The sequence below is a fragment of the Macaca fascicularis genome, chromosome 18 (assembly GCF_037993035.2).
Source record: "Macaca fascicularis isolate 582-1 chromosome 18, T2T-MFA8v1.1".
Classification (NCBI taxonomy): Eukaryota; Metazoa; Chordata; class Mammalia; order Primates; family Cercopithecidae; genus Macaca; species Macaca fascicularis.
Window position 1 is genome coordinate 65,897,183 of NC_088392.1, and position 19,378 is coordinate 65,916,560.

General features: G+C 46.9%; 1 protein-coding gene across 7 annotated transcripts in view; it reads right to left on the reverse strand.

Moving 5' to 3' along the window:
* The window catches only part of LAMA3 (laminin subunit alpha 3), a 274,694-nt gene that overhangs the window by 98,870 nt on the left and 156,446 nt on the right, over window positions 1-19,378 (reverse strand). For all 7 annotated transcript variants that reach the window (XM_074022716.1, XM_074022718.1, XM_015440095.3 and 4 more), the window contains 7 exons: window positions 18,367-18,511; window positions 15,692-15,818; window positions 15,467-15,606; window positions 13,074-13,189; window positions 11,691-11,902; window positions 10,523-10,727; window positions 225-369 (listed from right to left, as the gene is read on the reverse strand). In XM_074022716.1, the coding sequence (XP_073878817.1) occupies window positions 225-369; window positions 10,523-10,727; window positions 11,691-11,902; window positions 13,074-13,189; window positions 15,467-15,606; window positions 15,692-15,818; window positions 18,367-18,511 (1,090 nt within the window). The remainder of the gene's footprint in view (window positions 1-224; window positions 370-10,522; window positions 10,728-11,690; window positions 11,903-13,073; window positions 13,190-15,466; window positions 15,607-15,691; window positions 15,819-18,366; window positions 18,512-19,378) is intronic.

A 19,378-nucleotide genomic window follows, 5' to 3' on the forward strand; every position in this document is an offset into this window, starting at 1 on the left:
CATCAGATTCTAAGGCGATCTGTGACCTCTCCAAAAGATAAATGGGATCTTGCCTCCTAACTATTTCTGTAAAATAAGATCATGACTACAAAACGCTACACACACTATCAACATCTCTTCTGGGTCAGTCCCATTTCCCACATACTCTTCTATGTTGACTCAACATGAAGCACTTCCCCGCTGACTGGCAGCTGGCGTCTCTGACATTGCACCATCTCTCTTACCTTGCAGAGGCAAGACCCGGTCCCTGGGTCACACACTCCTGGCTCAGTCCCATCTCGGTTGCAATTGCAGGGAACACACTCAGGGAATCGGTAAAACCCGGAAGCACATCGGTCACACTGCCGCCCTGTGATTCTGGGCTTGCATCTGTACACAAAGTAAAGGAAGCAAAAATCATCATCTTTGTACACACAATTTTAAGGGCTCACTTACACTATAGTGAAGTAGTTGGTGTGCAAAGCCAATTAAATAGATACAATGCCTGCTTATAGTCCAAGGCAGAATGGAGAGAGGCAGATAAAGGCACTAACAGAAAGTAGGTCATTGGCCATTGTGGATGGTCATGGATGACCATCGTAGATGGGTGAGGCTTAGCACTACGTGTTGAGGGTGCACGGATGGACGTGGCCCCTGAGCCTGGAGGGCTCCCGCAGATGGCCCATAAGTGGAAATGATGACAATATACACACAGAGTCTAACTGATGTTCAGAGGAGTAGCAGGTGATCCAGTCACAAGTTTCCTTGGGGGAAGTGACTCCTGACCTGAGCTTTAAAGGGCAGAGTCATGGGGTAGGAGTTGAGATGGGCATTCCAGACAGAAGAAACAGAGCGGGAGATCACTCAGTGTGTACAGGGAACAACACAAGCATGGTGCTGCTGGGGCGGATGTCCAGGCAGGGAATGCTTCCCCATGGCCTGAGGAGGTAGGTGGTGTCAGATCATCAGGACAGAGGGGCTGGACACTGTCCCATGGCAGCAGAGCACAGTAGTTGAGACCTGTCCATGCAAGGCTTCAGTTTTAATCCAGTTCTGACCATATGAGACACACCATCTTAGCAAGTTCTTTAACTTCCTAAAGCCTGCTTTTCATATCTGTGAGGGACAGAACAAGGTAGCTGCTGCCTCCTGGCATTGCTGGGAACCTGTGAGGCAGTGCAAGCAAAATTTCAGCCCAGTGCCTGGCACATGGCAAGTTACAAGCAGGGGAACACTGTCATGAAAAGCTGTTAAGGAGGAGAGAGTGTGGTTGGACGTGTGTGAAGGATGGAGCCCAGACGGTGAGTTCCAGCGGCAGCAGTGGCAGCAGGCTGTCAAGTCAGGAGAGAGACCAGGGCTGACCTAGGGCAAAGGTGTCCAGATGGGGAGGAGGGACGGGCTCCCAAACTATTTTGGGGTGAGGTTTCTGGGAATATTTTGGGGTGAGGTTTCTGGGAATATTGTAATATTCTGGATGAAGAGTAGAGGAAAGGAGGGAAGGCAAGGAAGACTCCCAATGTCCCTGCTTCGGTGACAGAGTGGATCTTAACGTCCCTTGTCACCTGCAAAGGCCAGAGCTCAGAGGAAAGCACAGTGTGGGGTGGGGGGGTCATTTTGAGTCATCCACCCTCATCCATCTGCAGGTCCTTTTGACTGAAGCACCGGGCAGGCAAGAAAACACAAGCAGCTGAGTAGAGGCAGAAGAGCAGAGGGCTATGGCCATGCCTGGAGAGCCCAGAACTCGAGGTCGAGGAGGGGAAGAGAAACGGCTGCGAGCCCTGGAGAACCAAGCACTGCATTCAGAGCTGGGATCTACCTACACACTGATTCTCTTCTGTGGGACTAAGGGAAGTATTAGAAATATGTTTTTATTCGCATATCGGGAATAACATTTTATTGTTCAATTACTACCAAATGTAGGCCATCATCTATCTCCTAATACCTATGAAAATATCTTACCCCAGAGACCATCCTAAAAAAGTGAAATACGACTCTTCATATTCCATTAAGTTTCTCTTTGGCAAATATCTGCTTATTTCCCTTTGGCAAATATCTGCTTATAAAGGATTTTGTATGTGATTAAGAACGTAAACTTGGAACCAGGTAACCTACTTTGAATCCCAACTCTACCACTTACTGGACCTTGGGCAAATTGGTCTCTTTACAACCAAGTTTCTTCATCTGTAAAAAAGGAGATAACAATATCTACTTCACAGGATTGTTGTGAGGATTAAATAATACATGTAAAAACCTTAGAGTAGTTGCTTGCACACATGTAAGTATTTGCTATTACTATTCTAGCTGTGACATGGGCTAAGGGGAGCAGACGGTGCCTTTCTGTCCACCGGGCACACCTAAAAGGACTAACTCAGCATTACTTGCAAGACCTGCTGGCAAGTTCCGTCTTTCATCCCCATCCCTCTCATCTCTCCCTGCTTGATCCCTGCAGAAATGATTCCATAAGGAAGTAGCCTCAAAACCACACTTAGAGCAATGTAGGTACAGAGTGTAAATGTTCTGCTTGAAGTGGATGGCTCTAGTGCAGTAGATTGTAAACTTTGGGAGAGGATCAGAGATTCTGTTGGAAAGCTGGGTAAACTATGGGCCATCTTCTCAGAAAAGTGTCCACTAAACCCACAGAAAGACTCACTCTCATATACACATAATTTTGCATTCTCTAGAAGAGGGTTCCTGGCCCCAGGTTAATAACACCTGCTCTCTTCTTGTGACCCTCAGACTAAATGTAATCAGACAGTCCAGCAAAAAAAATAAAGCCTGTTTCCAGTTGATTCCTTATTTCTGGAGAGACAGCAAGTGTGGAGCACAAGGACTCTGGTGGTCTAGAGACCGAAAGAAGAGAGTTGCAGATGACCCCCCCCAAACTAAAAGCTATCAGAAAGAGGAGCCTCAGAAGAGAAGAGGGGCTTTGGAGATGGCCTGACATAGGCTGGGTGAACCTTGCTTCTCTTTTCCTAGCAGTGAAGGAAAGAACACCGTGCACAGAGGGACAGTGTTGCCATGAAATGCCAACCTGGCAGACTGGCATCCCAAGGTCTGAACGTTTCTTTTAGCAAACACGGGGGGCTTCTGGCCAAGGGTGCATTAATAAGATGCTGGTGGCAGGTGAGTAATTCACACACTGAATGCCATTGGTGGGCACGGCTCAGAGTGTCCCCTGAGCAAGTGATCTGGGTGGGGACCTGGAAGGTGAGGTAACACAGACAGGACCTGTTTTTTTGCGTGTGGTTTGTGTATTTATTTATTTATTTAGAGACAGAGTCTCGCTCTGTCGCCCAGGCTGGAGTGCAGTGGCTCAATCTCGGCTCACTGCAAGCTCCGCCTCCCGGGATCATGCCATTCTGCTGCCTCAGCCTCCCAAGTAGCTGGGACTATAGGTGCCCGCCACCACACCCAGCTAATTTTTTGTATTTTTTTAGTAGAGACGAGGTTTCACCGTGTTAGCCAGGATGGTCTCAATCTCCAGACCTCATGATCTGCCCACCTCAGCCTCCCAAAGTGCTGGGATTACAGGTGTGAGCCACCGCGCCCGACCCTGAAGCCTGCATTTTATATTTTCACTTCACTGGAAATGAAAGGAACAGGAGTACCTGCAGCAAGGGCAGCTGTGGAAGCTGCTTGTCCAGACAAGGAAGAAGGGAAGCAAAACCATGACTGGCCTGTTTATTTATTTTAGAATGTATGTGAGAAGATGCAGTGGAAAGAGAGTGACTGAGAAGGTGTGGCCAGTCAGTAATATAGGACCAAGCTCTGAGCCTCACACAGCACATGGGTAGCAGCTGAGAGCACTAAAGCAGATGGGAAAAAAGCCAACAGAGCAGAAGGAGGGGAGCAGCAGCCTGCAAACAGGACCCTGAGTGGCCCCGCTGGGGCTGCTATGCCAGGGTAAACCAAAACAATATTTATATTCTTGAGTACTGCAATGTTTAGATCATTGAGCTTATGCATCCTGTGCAAAGACAGTTTTTGGTGTTGCCATGACAATAGGGAAGTTTTTGGTGGTGCCATGACAATAGGGAAGGAATAGGACACTTCCTCTTGAAAGTCTGGCTGAACATCCTTTAAAACAACCTCATGTCAGCCTGACTTGGTACGTTTCTCCACAGCGAATTTCTGGTACCCAAGGAGCAGCTGCAGAATAGCAGTTCTGGGGAAGCAGGTCAAGAGAAGTTATCTCCATGGCAATGGGGCTCCCGGCCAAATGTTTTGTAACAACATCTGGGCATGGGTGGGTGCTTGCCATGTCTCAGAGAATCAGGCCCAGATGTGCTGGGGTGAGCTGCATCCTTTGGTCATTAAACACTGTAGAGGCCAGGCGCGGTGGCTCACGCCTGTAATTCCAGCACTTTGGGAGGCTGAGGCAGGTTGATCACCTGAGGTCGGGAGTTCGAGAACAGCCTGACCAACATGGAGAAACTCGACCTCTACTAAAAATACAAAATTAGCCGGGTATGGTGGTGAATGCCTATAATCCCAGCTACTCGGGAGGCTGAGGTAGGACAGTCGCTTGAACCCAGGGGGCAGAGGTTGCAGTGAGCTGAGATCATGCCACTGCACTCCAGCCTGGGCAACAAGAGCAAAACACCATCTCAAATAAATAAATAAATAAACAAACACTGTAGGGCCCTTCACATTATGCTCATGTTGAAGTCCAGTTTTAATCTAGAGCCCAAAATCTACCTTATTTATTTATTCACCCAAGAATTACTGAGTGCCTTCTACACACACATTCCTGTGTTAGGGGACATGGGAGGGAGGGTACAAAGTAGAATAAGTCAGTCTTGACGTGGACATGTTTTCACTGAGGACACAGGACCTAGAATGTGGAAATTAAGAGAGAAGCTGGCTAAGCAGTCAACTTGCTTTGTCCAATGAGATGATGAGGCGATCTCTGTGGACTGATAGAAGGCTCCTTGCATTCTTTGAGTTTGTACTTTTAACACAAAAATCCTTGAAGGACAGGCATAATTTGGGGGTAGTAGGAGAGCAGGAGGAAGCCCTTTCATAATTGGAGAACAGAATACAGACAAAAAGTGTTTAGAGGAAGTGAGAAAACCAAGCCAGAGAAGAAAGTAGAAAAAACAAAAAGGCATTAAAAGTTAGGGTAGAGGCCGGGCGCGGTGGCTCACGCCTGTAATCCCAGCACTTTGGGAGGCCAAGGCGGGTGGATCACGAGGTCAGGAGATCGAGACCATCTGGTTAACATGGTGAAACTCCATCTCTACTAAAAATACAAAAAATTAGCCGGGCATGGTGCTGGGCACCTGTAGTCCCAGCTACTCGGGAGGCTGAGGCAGGAGAATGGTGTGAACCCAGGAGGCGGAGCTTGCAGTGAGCCGAGATTGCGCCACTGCACTCCAGAATGGGTGACAGAGCGAGACTCCATCTCAAAAAAAAAAAAAAAGTTAGGGTAGATAGAATTCAAATCATGGAAAGTTGGTCTTTATCCTGTTAGACAATGGGGAATTAAGGAAGGTTCTTCAGCAAAGAATGTGATGTCATGGAAATGGTGTTCCCATAACAGCCCACACACAATATGGCGCTCACCATGCTGCACTGTCACTCTTGGTTAGAACAGGTGCCCCCAACAGACCACAGACATGTGTGCCTTCCACAGGAAGCACAGTACCCAAGATAGAATAGGTATGAGATGCACTTTGAGCAACGAAACACATCCAAAATAACATTTAAGGGAAAGGAAAAAAATTTCACAAGGAACTGAGGGAGATGTTTCATCCTCATTAAAATAACAAAAACAAACAAAAATACATGCCAAGAAGATAAAATCACATTTAAGGGTAGCCTGTCATAAATCAAAAAGGAGATAAAATCATAAACATGTACGCATTTATCAACATTGTCTCAAGTTCACAGACTAACAGTACCATGTATTTGTGAACAAAATTAAGGGAAAGACAGATGTTTGAATCCCAGTATAATTGTCAATTTAGCATATTCCTCTTAAAGAGCCAAAAAAGAAAGAAAGAATGAATGAGTAACCCAGGAAAAGGAAGGTCAACTAGGAAAGCATCAATATCATCTGAACATGAAGTGGTAAACGGACTCAACCAGGCAGTAGACAGCCATGGAAAGGAAGGGGGATAATATGTCCCTTGCCAGAAGTTGACACTTGACTGGCTGTAGGGAAAATGGGTTGATTCTGAGATAATACTCAGATTACAGGCTTAAAGGACTGGAAAGAAGCTGTTATCATTAAGTAGAATTTTTTTTAATCCAAAGGGAGAAATGGCTTGAAAGGGAAGGCAATGACATGGGTTTTAGAGATAGGGTCAGTATTGTAGCATTCAGGAGTTAACGATTATCCAATCTAACTTTTCATAATAGATGTGAGGAGACAGGAGCCCAAAGAGCTCAGGGAACTTGTCCAAGGCTACCTGCATAAAGTCAATAAGAGAACCCAGGTTGAGTTGATATGCAATAAAGGTGGAATAGGATAGCCCTCAAGGAGCAGGACTGGAGCTGTGGATCTGGGAATCATCCAGGAGTGGGGGTGGCTGAAGCCAGGAGAATGGGTGTAGTTTCAGGGACAAAGCATAGAGGGAGGAAGGCAGACAGCCATGACCTTGGCAAATAACCACAACAGCTAATACTTACTGGGTGCTCAGAGTGTGTCAGGCGCTGCTTTCAGTGTGTTCACAGGAGACATTTAACCCTCTAAAGGACTTTATGAGGTAGGTGCCTCCAGGATCCTTATTTTACAGATGGAGACCTAAGGCCCGGAGGACAGAAGTAATATACCTGAGGTCACCCAGACAGTGAGCGGCAGAGACAGGACACAACTCACACCACACATCCTCTTGGTCTGGGGGCAGAAGGAGAAAAATGAAGCCAGTGAAATAGCCAGAGAAGGATCATCAGAGAGGTGAGAAAAAGCTGCCAGTGTTACAGAAGATGAAGGACGACAGAGGGCGTGCGGGTGAGAACCCTGAGCTCCTTCTCTGTGGCAGTCACAGCAGTCACCACTGTGTCAACAGCACATCCCAGCGCCTGCACATTGCCTGGCCAGTCTCATTGATTATTTGATGAGGAGCATCAAAGAAATTGCCTCTCCAAGTTGTTAGGGCTCATGAATCGACGCTTAGCTGGAAGCCCTTCTGTTCTGAGAACATCAAGTCTATGACCTTTTCTGGTTTTTAATTTCTCCACTTAACACAAAAGCTTAGTAAAGCTGAGTGGAGATAGAGGGCATCCCCAAATCTTTCCTGTGGCTACTGTCCTTCTGAAAAGGCATGAGGTACACATGGCTTCGCTGGATGTCCAGGTGGACTGCCATCTCCTTTGATCAATCTGAAAATAGCTTGGACGTGGTCAACAGCACAGCAGCTTTCACTGTCAGGGATCTCCAGCTTCCTCATGTCTGACACAGATGGATAAAGTCTTCCGAAGATATTCTAGCCCTTCTGTGTGTTCAGAGAATCTGATGGCACATGTCTTCCAGTATTAGGAGCAGACGCAAATTTACTTTTTCATCACTATAAATAGATATATGTGCTGTCTTGTGCTATAAAAAATGAAGTTTTGATCAATATAAGCATCTTTTTGATCTTGATATAATAGAGTTGGCCAGAATAATAGACCTTTTGATAATTACACAATATAGTCTGTAATACAATCAGAGATTGAAAAAGGAATGGAATCAGAATTTTAAATTTATATAGGAAGTTAGAGATGATTTTACCAAACTTCATTTTACAGAGTAAGAAACTGAAAGCCAGGAAGGCAAAATGACTTGCCCAGTCTCATAGCTAGGACTTGACAAAGGTGAGTCGAAGGCTCAGCTTTATGGTTCCAACTTATCCTCATTGCCTCTAAAACTACAACAAGGGGTTGACTTCAGTAAAGAGTGAGCATTGTGGATTGCTAAAATTATTTTTTAAATTCATTTTAAAGTAGATGAATATTTGTAACAGTTTGGTTTTCTTACAGTATGATAAAATTGAACACCTCTAAGTAATTAAATACAATTTGAAAAGAGCAATTTTTCAGCTTTGCAGTTTGTGATGATTTGTACAACTGCAGGACAGTCTGTTATATGACTGTGAAAGGATGTTTTTCTTTTTCTCGCAAACTCTAGTTATCTCTGATTTTTTATTTTACATGAGCTATACTAAACATATTCTTCATAAAACTAGAAAACTTCTAGTTTTTCCTCTAATATTTTATAAAGAAGTAATCCTTTCAGGCAATCAAAAGCTTTTTCAGCATTTACACTGAAATTATCATGGGCAATTTGTGCAATTTACGGTAATGTAAACTTTCTTACATTTTCTGCCAAGGCCCTTTTATGACAAATCCACTTTGATCATGGGAAGATGCATTATCCCATTAGATTATTATAGTCCCTTTCCTAAGGTCAAAGTAAACAGTTTTACATCTTGGTTTAAGTGTAATACAAGCCGGTAAGATTCCATTTCCGTTGATGCTGTCAGGTTTGGGCAAAACTTACTATAGACATGCCTCCATCCTGAATTGGGAATATTCCAGTCTATTAAATTATCATTGGCAGTGAGAGTTTGTTAAAAATAAAACTCCTTAGAATTTTTACATAAAATACTACAGTAAATCCGTCCATCACCTTCTGGTGCCTTAACAAGATTAAAACATTTTTTAAAGCACTCTTGGTTTTCTTTTTCTGTGACAGCAGCATTGAGAAATTGTGTGTGAAGTTCCATTCGCAGCGATTTATTGTTGACAAACTACTCCCTTTGAAAACTCTACTGTTTCTCTTCCTGTCAGAAAACTGCTTCTCCATCTCCTCCTTGGTTCCTTTACTTCCTGTGATTAAACACAGGCATCCCCTCCGGTTCTTGAGTGACTGACCTGACTCAGGCAGGACTCACACCTGTGGTTTTAAAGCCTTGGAATGTTTCATGATTCAAGTTTTTCTCCCAGCTTCCTTACAATGTCCCAGTAGTATAAAGGAGTTGGTAGGCACCAGATGACAATTAAAGGGGTGGTTAAGAGGCCTTCCTTAGAAAAGCGAACATCGCTGCTATAGAGAGTTGAACTGTATCCCCACAAAAGATCTGTCCAAGTTCTACCCCCTTGTACCTGAGAATGTGGCCTTATTTGGAAACAGGGTCTTTCCAGATGTAATTAAGTTAAGATGAGTTTATACCAGAGTACTGTGGGCCCTAAGCCAGTATGACTGGTGTCCTTACAAGAAAATGAGAAGAGACTGAGACACACACAGAGAAGGGAACGCCACAGGAAGACAGAGACGCCCAGAGAGAACAGCATGGAATGGCGGAGGCAGAGGTTGCGGTGATGCAGCCACCAGCCCAGGGATTCCCAGGAATACCTGCACACCAGAAGCGAAAAGGCATGGGACAGGTTCTCCTGCAGACCCTCTGGAAGAAACCAACCCTGCTGACATCTTGATTTTCAGTTTCTAGACTCCAGAAATGTACAAGCATAAATTTCTGTTATTTCAGCATTGTTTGTGGCATTTGTTAATGGCAGTCACGGGAGACTACCACAGCCACCCTCAAGTGGGAGTCACTGAGGCCTGTCCCCAGCAGCCACAGCCCCTCCTGCCTCTCACACCCAAATTACAGACTCCATAACATCCATGTGCCTGGGGTGCGTGCTGAAGGGAGTGGAGTGCATGGCGAACCTTCTGCTTTCCCCTGCACACGGCCATCCTGGCCTGGCCTCTGACTCAGTTTCCCTGGCATATCACCACTGATCTAATTCTTACCAGTCCCTCCTTTTGGAGCCATACCCTTTCTCTGGCCCCTGCAGCCCCCATCCAGCCCTGCTGAGATCAGCCTCAGCACCTGGAACCATGTGACACCAGCCTCCACGTTCCAATGCAGCCCCTGAACCAAACCTCTCAGCAATGCAGCATCTGCATGAGCCAAGGTCTCTACCTGTCCCTTAACAATTAAGTACTGGACTGCTCTGTGGTCCTCTGAGGGCAGCCCCACTCTCAGGCCAGGCTCTCCAGCGTGTCTCCTGCTCACCCTGACTCCCTCCTAACTCCCACCAAGCCCTGCCATGGAGGCCCCACCACCCCTTCCAGCCCACCTCAGCTAGGAGGGATTTCAGACTTTTATCATGCGCTGACCTTAACCACACTGCCAGTGAACCCTAAAAGGAGCGTATGAAGCTTATACCTAAATACAAACGGACAGGTGCTCACCACAAGGCATCCCAGCAAAGCACACAGATACCTTCGTTATGCATGTATCATTCCTCTCCCACTTTTGCCTCATGGCACACACAGAACACAGTCCCATAGTGACAGCATGCTGGAGTCAATGGGCAAGGCTGCTGCCGGCTCAAGATGACTGGTAATCCATCCACGCAGGCTCTGCCCGGCTCTGAGCCTAAGGCCAATCACTCTACTCACTGCAACCCATTCTGGCTGGGAAGCCCACACTGGGGTCAACACAGGCACCCCTGGACAGGTGGGAAGTGGAAAGTGATGACGACCAGTGTGTGGGCAGATGGTGCGCAACCTCCCTGTGACAGAAGCGGACAGGTTACTCCCCCAGCTCACCTGCACTGCCCGCTGTCCCGGTCACACTGCAGCATGGCAGCCTCGCTGGTGCCCCTCCTGGAACAGTTGCAGCCTTCGCAGCCGGCCATGGGGTGGAAGCTGAATGAGTGTGTCTCACACACTTCGCACTGGGGCCTGACCGTGCGGGGAGGGCAGCGGCACTGCCCCGTCATCTCTTCACAAAGGCGCAGGCCACAGCTGCACGCTGGTCAGGGGATAAAGAAATACCTTGTGAGGGTCAGAGGCTGCCTGGGCTCCAGCAGCACTCCACCAACTGCCGGGTTTTCCAGAAGCCTCCAAAGGGTCTGAGAGAAATGTTTAGATCTGAAAGGCCCGTTTCTTGGAGTCAGGACCAACCACCCCAAATACTCGCGGCAGACAGTGTGGATGCGGAATGAGGAGCAGCTGCGCTAGCCAGCTCCAAGATAGACCCTCAAAGGAGCCCACCTTGCTGCCACTGTGTGCCACTCATATGGGGCCTCTGGACCATTGAAGGATTCTAGAAATTGGTAGGAGGCTGCTCTCAGGCTCCCTGAAGCAGCTCTACATCCACATCACCCCAGTGCCCTGTGCGTCCAGAGCCCAGGGTCAGGGCACGACCTGGCAGCACAGTCCTTGTTCCTTGGCCTCTGCATGGGGACTCTGCACACTGCATTCTGCACTGCAGTCACATGAAGTGAGCTGACCCTACCCCTCGGGCCACAGGATGGTTCTTAGATAAAAGTTCCCACGGGTTCTCATTCAGTGAGTAGTGCTGCCACATGACCCTGGCTGTCCTGTCTCAACTGAGTTTGGGTTGGGCTGACAAAATGGAAGGGGCTTCCGTGAGGAAGGGGATCAAGCTCTCCCAGACTCTGAGGTTTAAGACTTGTCACACTCATCTGCTTTGCCAAGTACATAGGTCACACAGCAGGGGAGTCACAAATACTTATCTTCTAGAACATTGCTACTCAGAGTGCGGTCCAGGGACCAGCAGCATGGGCATCACCTGGGTGTTTATTGGAAATGTAGAGACTCAGACCCCAGCCCAGTCTCCTGAATCAGAATCTGCATTTCTCCAGATCTCCAGGTGAGTCTCTAGCACAGTGCCACTGAAGAAGCGTGCCCCAGTGAGCATCATCTACACGGGACCAGAGTAGACCTTGGGTGACGGGAAACGTGCACTTACGCTTGCAGTGTGGGAATCCATAGTGGCCTGTTGCACAGCGGGTGCACTGCCGCCCAATGACGTTGGGCCGGCATGGGCACTGCCCACCTTCAGGGCTGCAGTGAGGGCTGGTGGCTCCGGCGGGGTGGCACTCACAAGGCAGGGCACCTTTGTGGTAAAAGGCCACCAGGGACCTGGCAGAATTCTTACAGAATCTGGAGGCTGTCTGGGGGCTGTGGAGACAGAAACAACTCATGGTGATGCCCAGGGAGGTGTGTATGGGAGTGGCCTCAACCTCGCCTTTACCATCTGCTCCACCCAGCAGCATCTGTGGGAGTGGTTCATGGTTCTGGAGTCAGAGAAGAGTGGGAAATACCCCACCTCAGACTCAGTCAGTGACAGCCACACCCTCCCCCTACCACCTGCCGCAGGAGGAGACATCACAGAACAGGTCAGTGGGAACCTTGTACAGCTGGAATAAAAGAGTGGAAATAGACCTAAAGGATGAACTATATAGTATGTGAATTATAGCTCAATAAAGTGGTTACCAAAAAAGTAGACCTATGTGTGTAATAATACAACTCATAAAATGATAATGAGGAGGAGAATCGCTAACATTCATTGAATGCTGTGTGCTGGAAGCCTTAGTGACATCCCACATGACCTCCCAACCTCCCAACCGATTAGGCCTAAGCCCCAATTCACAGATAAGGCAACTGAGGCTTCTAGAAGTTAGGCGACATTCCCGAGGCTGCAGGGTTATGGAGTGGTGAGCAGCATTCACATCCACAGCCGCTTAAGAGCCTTTGCTCTTAATAGTCACTGCACAGCAGGTGTCTGCCTCCCAGGGCCTCTGGAGCGCCTGGGTTCCTCAGGAACCCTACAACAGGGAAAGGGCGGGTCCACAGAAGAGAACGGCAGGAATTGATACTCAGGACCGTCCTAGTTTTTGGCATTCAAGGACACAAGGAGAGAGGGCAGGGAGCCATGTCTCTGGACACGCCCTGCTTGGTTAGATGGTAGAGGAGAGTGGGACTCAGGGCTGATGTCCTTCCCAGTGGAGGGTACCGTGTGTGGTACGTCTTAGGAATCTGTGCTGGCACACAGGAAGCAGTGGAGAGGGAGAGAAACTCCTAACCAGCCCCTGAATCTCAGCTTGGGGTGTGGGCCCCTGTTGAGTTCACAGCTGAGGACAGTCATCTTTCCTAGGCAGTGCATGGCAAAGTCTGTCACGGGAAGGTCAGTGTGGAGAAAGAGCATCTTCCCCTGGGACTCACTGACACTCTCTTGGGCAGTGGGGGGAAGAGGACACATCCGAGGGCCAGCCCCTCCCTGGGCCTCCAGCTGGTCAGGAATGTGGGAGTGCCTCCGCATTCCAGAGCCTTCCCACAAAGTGATACTCACTCAATGTAAAAGCTGTTTTTTCCACAATTGGTGATAAACTCGAGTGACTTGTCCATGGATTTTTTGTGAAGTATTTGGTAGTCATAGTTTTCTGTAGGCACCATTAGAACACGGACCTGAAAGAAATCCACCAGCATGTCTTAGAATTTCCAATGATGACACAGACCTAAGGCTACTTATTATACAGGTTGAGCACCCCTACTCGAAAAACCCAAAATCTGAAATGCTTCAAAATCTGAAACTTTTTGAGCACTGACATAATGCTCAAAGATCACGCTCAAAAGAAATGCTCACTGGAGCATTTTGGATTGGGGATTTTTGAATTAGGGATGCTCAATCTGTAAGTATTATGCAAATATTCCAAAATCTGAAAAAAATCTGAAATCCAAAACACTTCTGGTCCCAAGCATTTCAGATAAGAGATATTCAACCTGTACTTTCTCTTCACTGAGATCAATGCTCTTTATTGTTAAGACCAAGACCAGATGAATCGGGATTTATGAAAAACAATCACGGGAGCAGGCCAAAGCCAGGAGTAAAGGCTCAGTCCACATTACTATGCAGGGAACGATGAGTTCCCAGGCAGAGCCCTTGGAACTTCTACTCAGAGAAACAAAAGCCTTGCGTGCTGGCTGGGTGATGGGACCTTAGGGGTAAGCAGGGGTCTGCTGCATGGCCAGGGCTCCATGTGACTCATGCCTGGTGTTTCCCTGGATCTCCAGGGATGGTTGTTTTGTATTTTTAAAGGGAAACAAACCAACGTGGCAAGAACAATGCAGAAGCTAACACCATGGCTTGTCCTTGGAGCTGACATCATACCTGGTACTCTATTATGACTAACAGTAGTTTGGTTCCCTGTGCCAGTATAAATCACAATATGCTTATAGCAAATACTGTAGAAATTTTCAAACATCTTTGTCAACTGCTCACCAGCTCACAGCTTACAGGGAGCCTACTACTCTCATGATATTCAATTCAATAAACGTTTGCCGAGCACCACACACCAGGTGGTATTCCAGGCACAGGGGATGCAAAATGAACAGACGCAGCCCTTGTCTCCTAGGCAGGCGACTTCCTCAGACAGGAGGAGGCTCATGCAGAGGCCTGGAGGGCCACACAGAGGGTCCGGGCAATGCTTCCTGGAGGGCTTTACAAAAAGATGAATGAACTCTGAGCTGGGTGAGTAGGTACGCCGGACTTCTCCAGGTAGAGAAACAGACAGAAAATGTCAGAAAAAGGGCCAGTGTGAGCAACCCTGGTGGCATGAGAAGAAATGGCATATCTAGGGGCTTGAGAATGGATTTGCATGGCCAGAGAGTGAGGTGTGGGAGGGGGAGGCGTGGAGTAGGGCAATGGCAGAGAGGAGGATGAAAGATGAATTAGGGGGTCATAAGGGCCTGAGTGAGGCACATGGATCCTAGGGCAGTAAGTGGACCGTATCCCATCAGTTGTTGGAAGTCCAGAGAAGCGGCTGGGTCACACGGTATGCTCCTAGCCCTCCAGTCAGGTAGGTAATGGCCAGGAACGCGGAGGAGGCACTGGAAAGAGGTGGACCAGGAAGGGAGTGCTGGCAGGAGGCTGGCCCTGTCCAGGTGAGCGGAAGGATGGTCAGTGAGGACAACGGGGCTAGAAGAGAATGGTTGCCTCCAGGAGGCATGCCAGAGAAAGACCCTGGTGTGTGGTAACAGATGTGGGAGCAGAGCTGCTAGAGAAGGGGGCTCAGCATGACTCCAGGCACTGGTTGCCATCACTCAAGGTGATGAACAGGGTGGGCACACCGGGGCTGTGCAGGGTGCAGACTAAGTAAGGGACTTGCAAGATCTCTGGCCAGGCAGATACGCAGGAGATGGTGGTCACATACTGGAGTTCAGGAAAGGTCAGAGATGACTTCACAGATGTAAGTATCCTTCCCACAGTGGAGAGAACAGAATCGATGGGCACGGAAGACGTATCCAAGGACAAATGACACAATGAGGGGCTCGGCGTCAAATCAGAAGGAACGCCAACACACAGTGACAAGTGGAAAAGGAGAAACCACCCAAGGAGCACTAGAAAAAGCGGGGGAAACAGAGAGAAAGCAGCTGCAGGGCCAAAGGCAGAAAGGAGTGAAAAATGCTCCAGAGACTGGTCAGATGAGGAAACAGGGTCTGGTGGAGAGGGGTGATGCCTGCTCTCTTCTGTCTAGTTCCCTTGACTTTAATTGTCACGTGCTTTATTTATTTATTTACTTATTTATCTATTGGGGAGCAAAAGACAGCTGTAAAATTTAAACATTTTTCTACAAATATGACTTCAATTCCTTGGAAGAATTATTTCCATGAGCCAAACAGACACCCAAAATGGCCAGCCAGGCAGGCACATGAGGAGCAAGTTGAGGGACAAGAGGAACGCACCAAAACCAAGGACTTTCCTTCTGGAACCTTCACGGTTGCAGCCACTTCAGGCTCTGAGATGTCAAACTCAATCTGGCCTTCGGCAATCACTTGATCCCCGCAGCCGAGCACATGGGGGCAAAAAGAGGCACGGAAGGAGCCTGGCAGAAAGAGAGACTTCCTGTCACGCACAGGACTGTGGGGTCGGCCCAAGGCAGGCAGCGGGGCCTGCTCACTGCGGCTCACCTGCCCGTGGCCACCCGCCGTCCACTGACACCTGCGCGGGAAACGTCGGGTGCGCTGCTTGGTAAAAATGGATGACAAAGACGTATCGGCCCAGGTGTGGTGCACGTCCTCTCAGGGTCACTTGATTCTAAGAGGAAAAAAGAGGAGGAAAAAAACCCCAAAAAACCCTCAAGCTGGAGAGCTATGAGTAACTGGAATCATAGAGTAATTCAGAGGTTAAAAAACAAAACAACGTATTTACCAAAGTGAAATGACAACCCATCTTCACCCAGAAACCTTCACACATACATTTACAGTAGCTTTTTTTGCTGTTATCACAAAAACTGAAAACAAACCAAATGTCTCTTGCTTGCAGGTTGGATAAACAAACTGTGGTACAATCATACACGTTGGAGGGGGTATAATTGGTAAGTCAGGTTGAAAACCTGTTTGGCAATATTTACCAAAGTTGAACACATAACCCAGCAGTTGGCCTTCTGGGTACATACCCAAAAGAAATGTGTAATAAGTTTGCAAGAAGGCCATACTTAAATGTTCATAACAGTGCTATGCATAATAACTATGCAATAAAGAGTCTGACTCCACTTTTTTTAAGAGATCAACGCTCTTTATTGTTAAGACCAAGACCAGATGAATCGGGATTTATGAAAAACAATCACGGGAGCAGGCCAAAGCCAGGAGTAAAGGCTCAGTCCACTCTGTCTCAGAGTGACAGAGGATCTCGCTCTGTCACCCAGGCTGGAGGTCAGTGGCACAACCATAGCTCACTGCAGCCTCAAACTCCTGGGTTCAAATGGTCCTCCTGCTTCAGCCTCCCAAGTAGCTAGGACTACAAGTATGTGCCATCATGCCTGGGTACTTTTTAAATTTTTGTAGAGACAGGGTCTTCCTATGTTGCCCAGGCAGATCTTGAGCTCACAGTCTCAAGCAATACTGCTGCGTTGGCCTCCCAAAGTGCTGGATCACAGGTGTGAACCACTGTGCCCAGCTCTGACTCTATTTCTGATGTTTGCCCACTGACAGCTTTCAAGCCCTATTACACCCCTGCGCCTTTTGCCCCACACCCAGACAAGCTCATAAGACAGCTCAGGAGCTCCCAGCTCCCTCCTTTGTCGTGAGTGGGGAGTTCTAACCACACAAATTGCAGCCCCTGGGAGAGGGAGTCCTCCCTGGACAGCCCTGCCCCTCCCTCCACTCCCACTATGTAAAGGAGTCTTTTCGAGGGCTAAAAGCTACAGCCCGCCCTCCTTTTGCTTAAGCTCAAGTACAATCTCTGCTCTCCCCAGAAAGCCTCACTTTGTGAATAACGAATCGTTTAACTCACAAAAATAGCTCATCCGCATTTTTCAGATGAGACCCGTGACTCAGAGAGGGTAAATAGTTCATGGAAAATCATGCACTAATTTCATGACAAAAGCAGGACTAGAACTCTGTCATCTTGATTTCAACTCATTCGCCACTATTATTCTAGACTGCCTTTCCTATATGGGATCTTATTTGATTCTATCGCTCAGATCCTGTAAATTCTCAAATCCAATGCACTGTGAACAGATGCAAACAATCTTTGAGATTTTAAGGACATAATACAGGTTGGACATCCCTAATCTGAAAATCCAAAATGCTCCAAAATCTGAAATTTTTTGAGCACTGGTATAATGTTCGAAGGAAATTCTCATTGGAACATTTTGGATTTCAGGTTTTCAGATTAGGGATGCTCAACCCATAAATATAATGCAAATATTCCAAAATCTGAAATTCAAAACATTTCTGATCACAAGCAGTTCGGATAAGGGATACTAACCTTATAATATCATAATGTAAATTATATTTTTATAATGCAGAACTTTAAAAGTCCTGTGAATTTTTAGCTTACGAAATGCATTAATTTATTATATTTCAGCTTTGTGCTCTAGATGATTGATTAACAAATGTTTATTGAGAATTTCCTACCTGCAAGGTACTGTGCTGGTGCAGTGGGGGATACAAAAAGTTTACTGGTTCGAGACTAGCCTGGGCAACATAGCAAGACCCCGTCTCTACAGAAATAAAAAAGAAAAAAAATTGGCTGGGCAACGTGGTGCTCACCTCTAGTCCCAGCTACTTGGGAAGCTGAGATGGGAGAACTGCCTGAGCCCAGGAGTTGGAGGCTGCAGTAAGCTATGATCATGCCACTGCACTCTAGTTTGAGTGATAGAGCAAGAATCTGTCTCAAAAAAAAAAAAAAAAGGTGGGGGAGTTCTTGGCTACAATAACTATTCTAAAATTCTTATGATCTAACTTGGGAAGAAAACTAATAAACAACTATATTAAACAGCAGCAGTCCATAAAAATATAAGATACCACAATATGGGCCATGAATAATTGCCAAATGTCTAGTGGACAAAGCTTAGGAGGGAAAGGGCATCAGGCAGGGGTGGTCCTAGGCAGGATTAACCAGATGCCTGCATTTCTGGACTCTTCACAGAAGACAGTAGAGGTTCTCAAACTTCAGGAGCATCAGAATCACCTGGAGGGCTTGTTAAAACACAGATTCCTGGGCCCACCCCCAGAGCTTCCAACTCAGTAGGTCTGTAGTGGGTCTGTGAATCTGCATTGCTGACAAATTTCCAAGTGATGTGGATGCTGCTGCTTGAGGTCATACTTTGAGAACCACTGGTTTAGAAACAGCACACTACCTGTGGTGCCTTCAAGGTGACCCCAGGAAGAACATCAACAGAAGGTGAAGACTGCTGGGGCAGGTGAGGGAAAGGCCTGCCACTTACAACATCCAAAATTAATGCTGTTGGAGGAGTTTCATGGGCCAGGGAGACACAGGTGGCACTGAAAAATAGAATATTTAAAAATCTGATTTTTAAAAGAACCCAAAGCTACAGAATTGTCCATCAGTGAAGAGACAGACTTGGAGCATAGGACCACATGGGCATCAAAAGGATCCAGTGCTGGGGGAAGCACAGAACTCTAGGGATCTTTATATAACGATACTCATGCCAAGTGTATTCCAGCCACCTGTTCCATTAAACTAGTTAAAACACAGAGAATCTTGATTTTGAAGTAAAGTAAGTTAGATAGAAACTTACAAAAACTTCCCTTTCCAGAACTAAAATTAACCGTTAAAATGAGATCAATGAAATAAAACATGATTCACCTCTAAACATAAATACTGACAGAACACTATATAAGAAAGAAAAAATGCGCATTGTCTCTTTTACGCACAACCAGAACTGCATTGTGTTGGTGGTTCCTACAGTCCTAACCATGCACACCAGATTTCATGACCATGGCCATAAGCTGTTTTTGAATCTACAGCAAAACAACCCTACCAAAACCCCAATAAGCATTAGTTAGCTGATTCTCATCACATAGTTATGAGATAGGTCATTATTTTCATGGTTTTCCAAATGAAGAGTCTCAGACAGAGAGATTAAAAGATTGGAACGAAACAAGTCTTTTCGAGGGCTTAGAATAGAACTCAGGATTCCTGCCCTCCAGGGATAGGCTTAACCATTTCCCTGGCTGTTCCTGGGTCAGCTTCCTGATATTATGGAATTCTGGAAAGACTGCTGGGGTAAATTATTTAGCTGGTTTTTCTTTCTTTCTGTTTTAAATCCACTCCCAGACTTTAGCACCTTGGCTTATGATCATTTCTGATGTTGAGTATAAAGTTTCGGCCTTACGCTCATCCCAGTG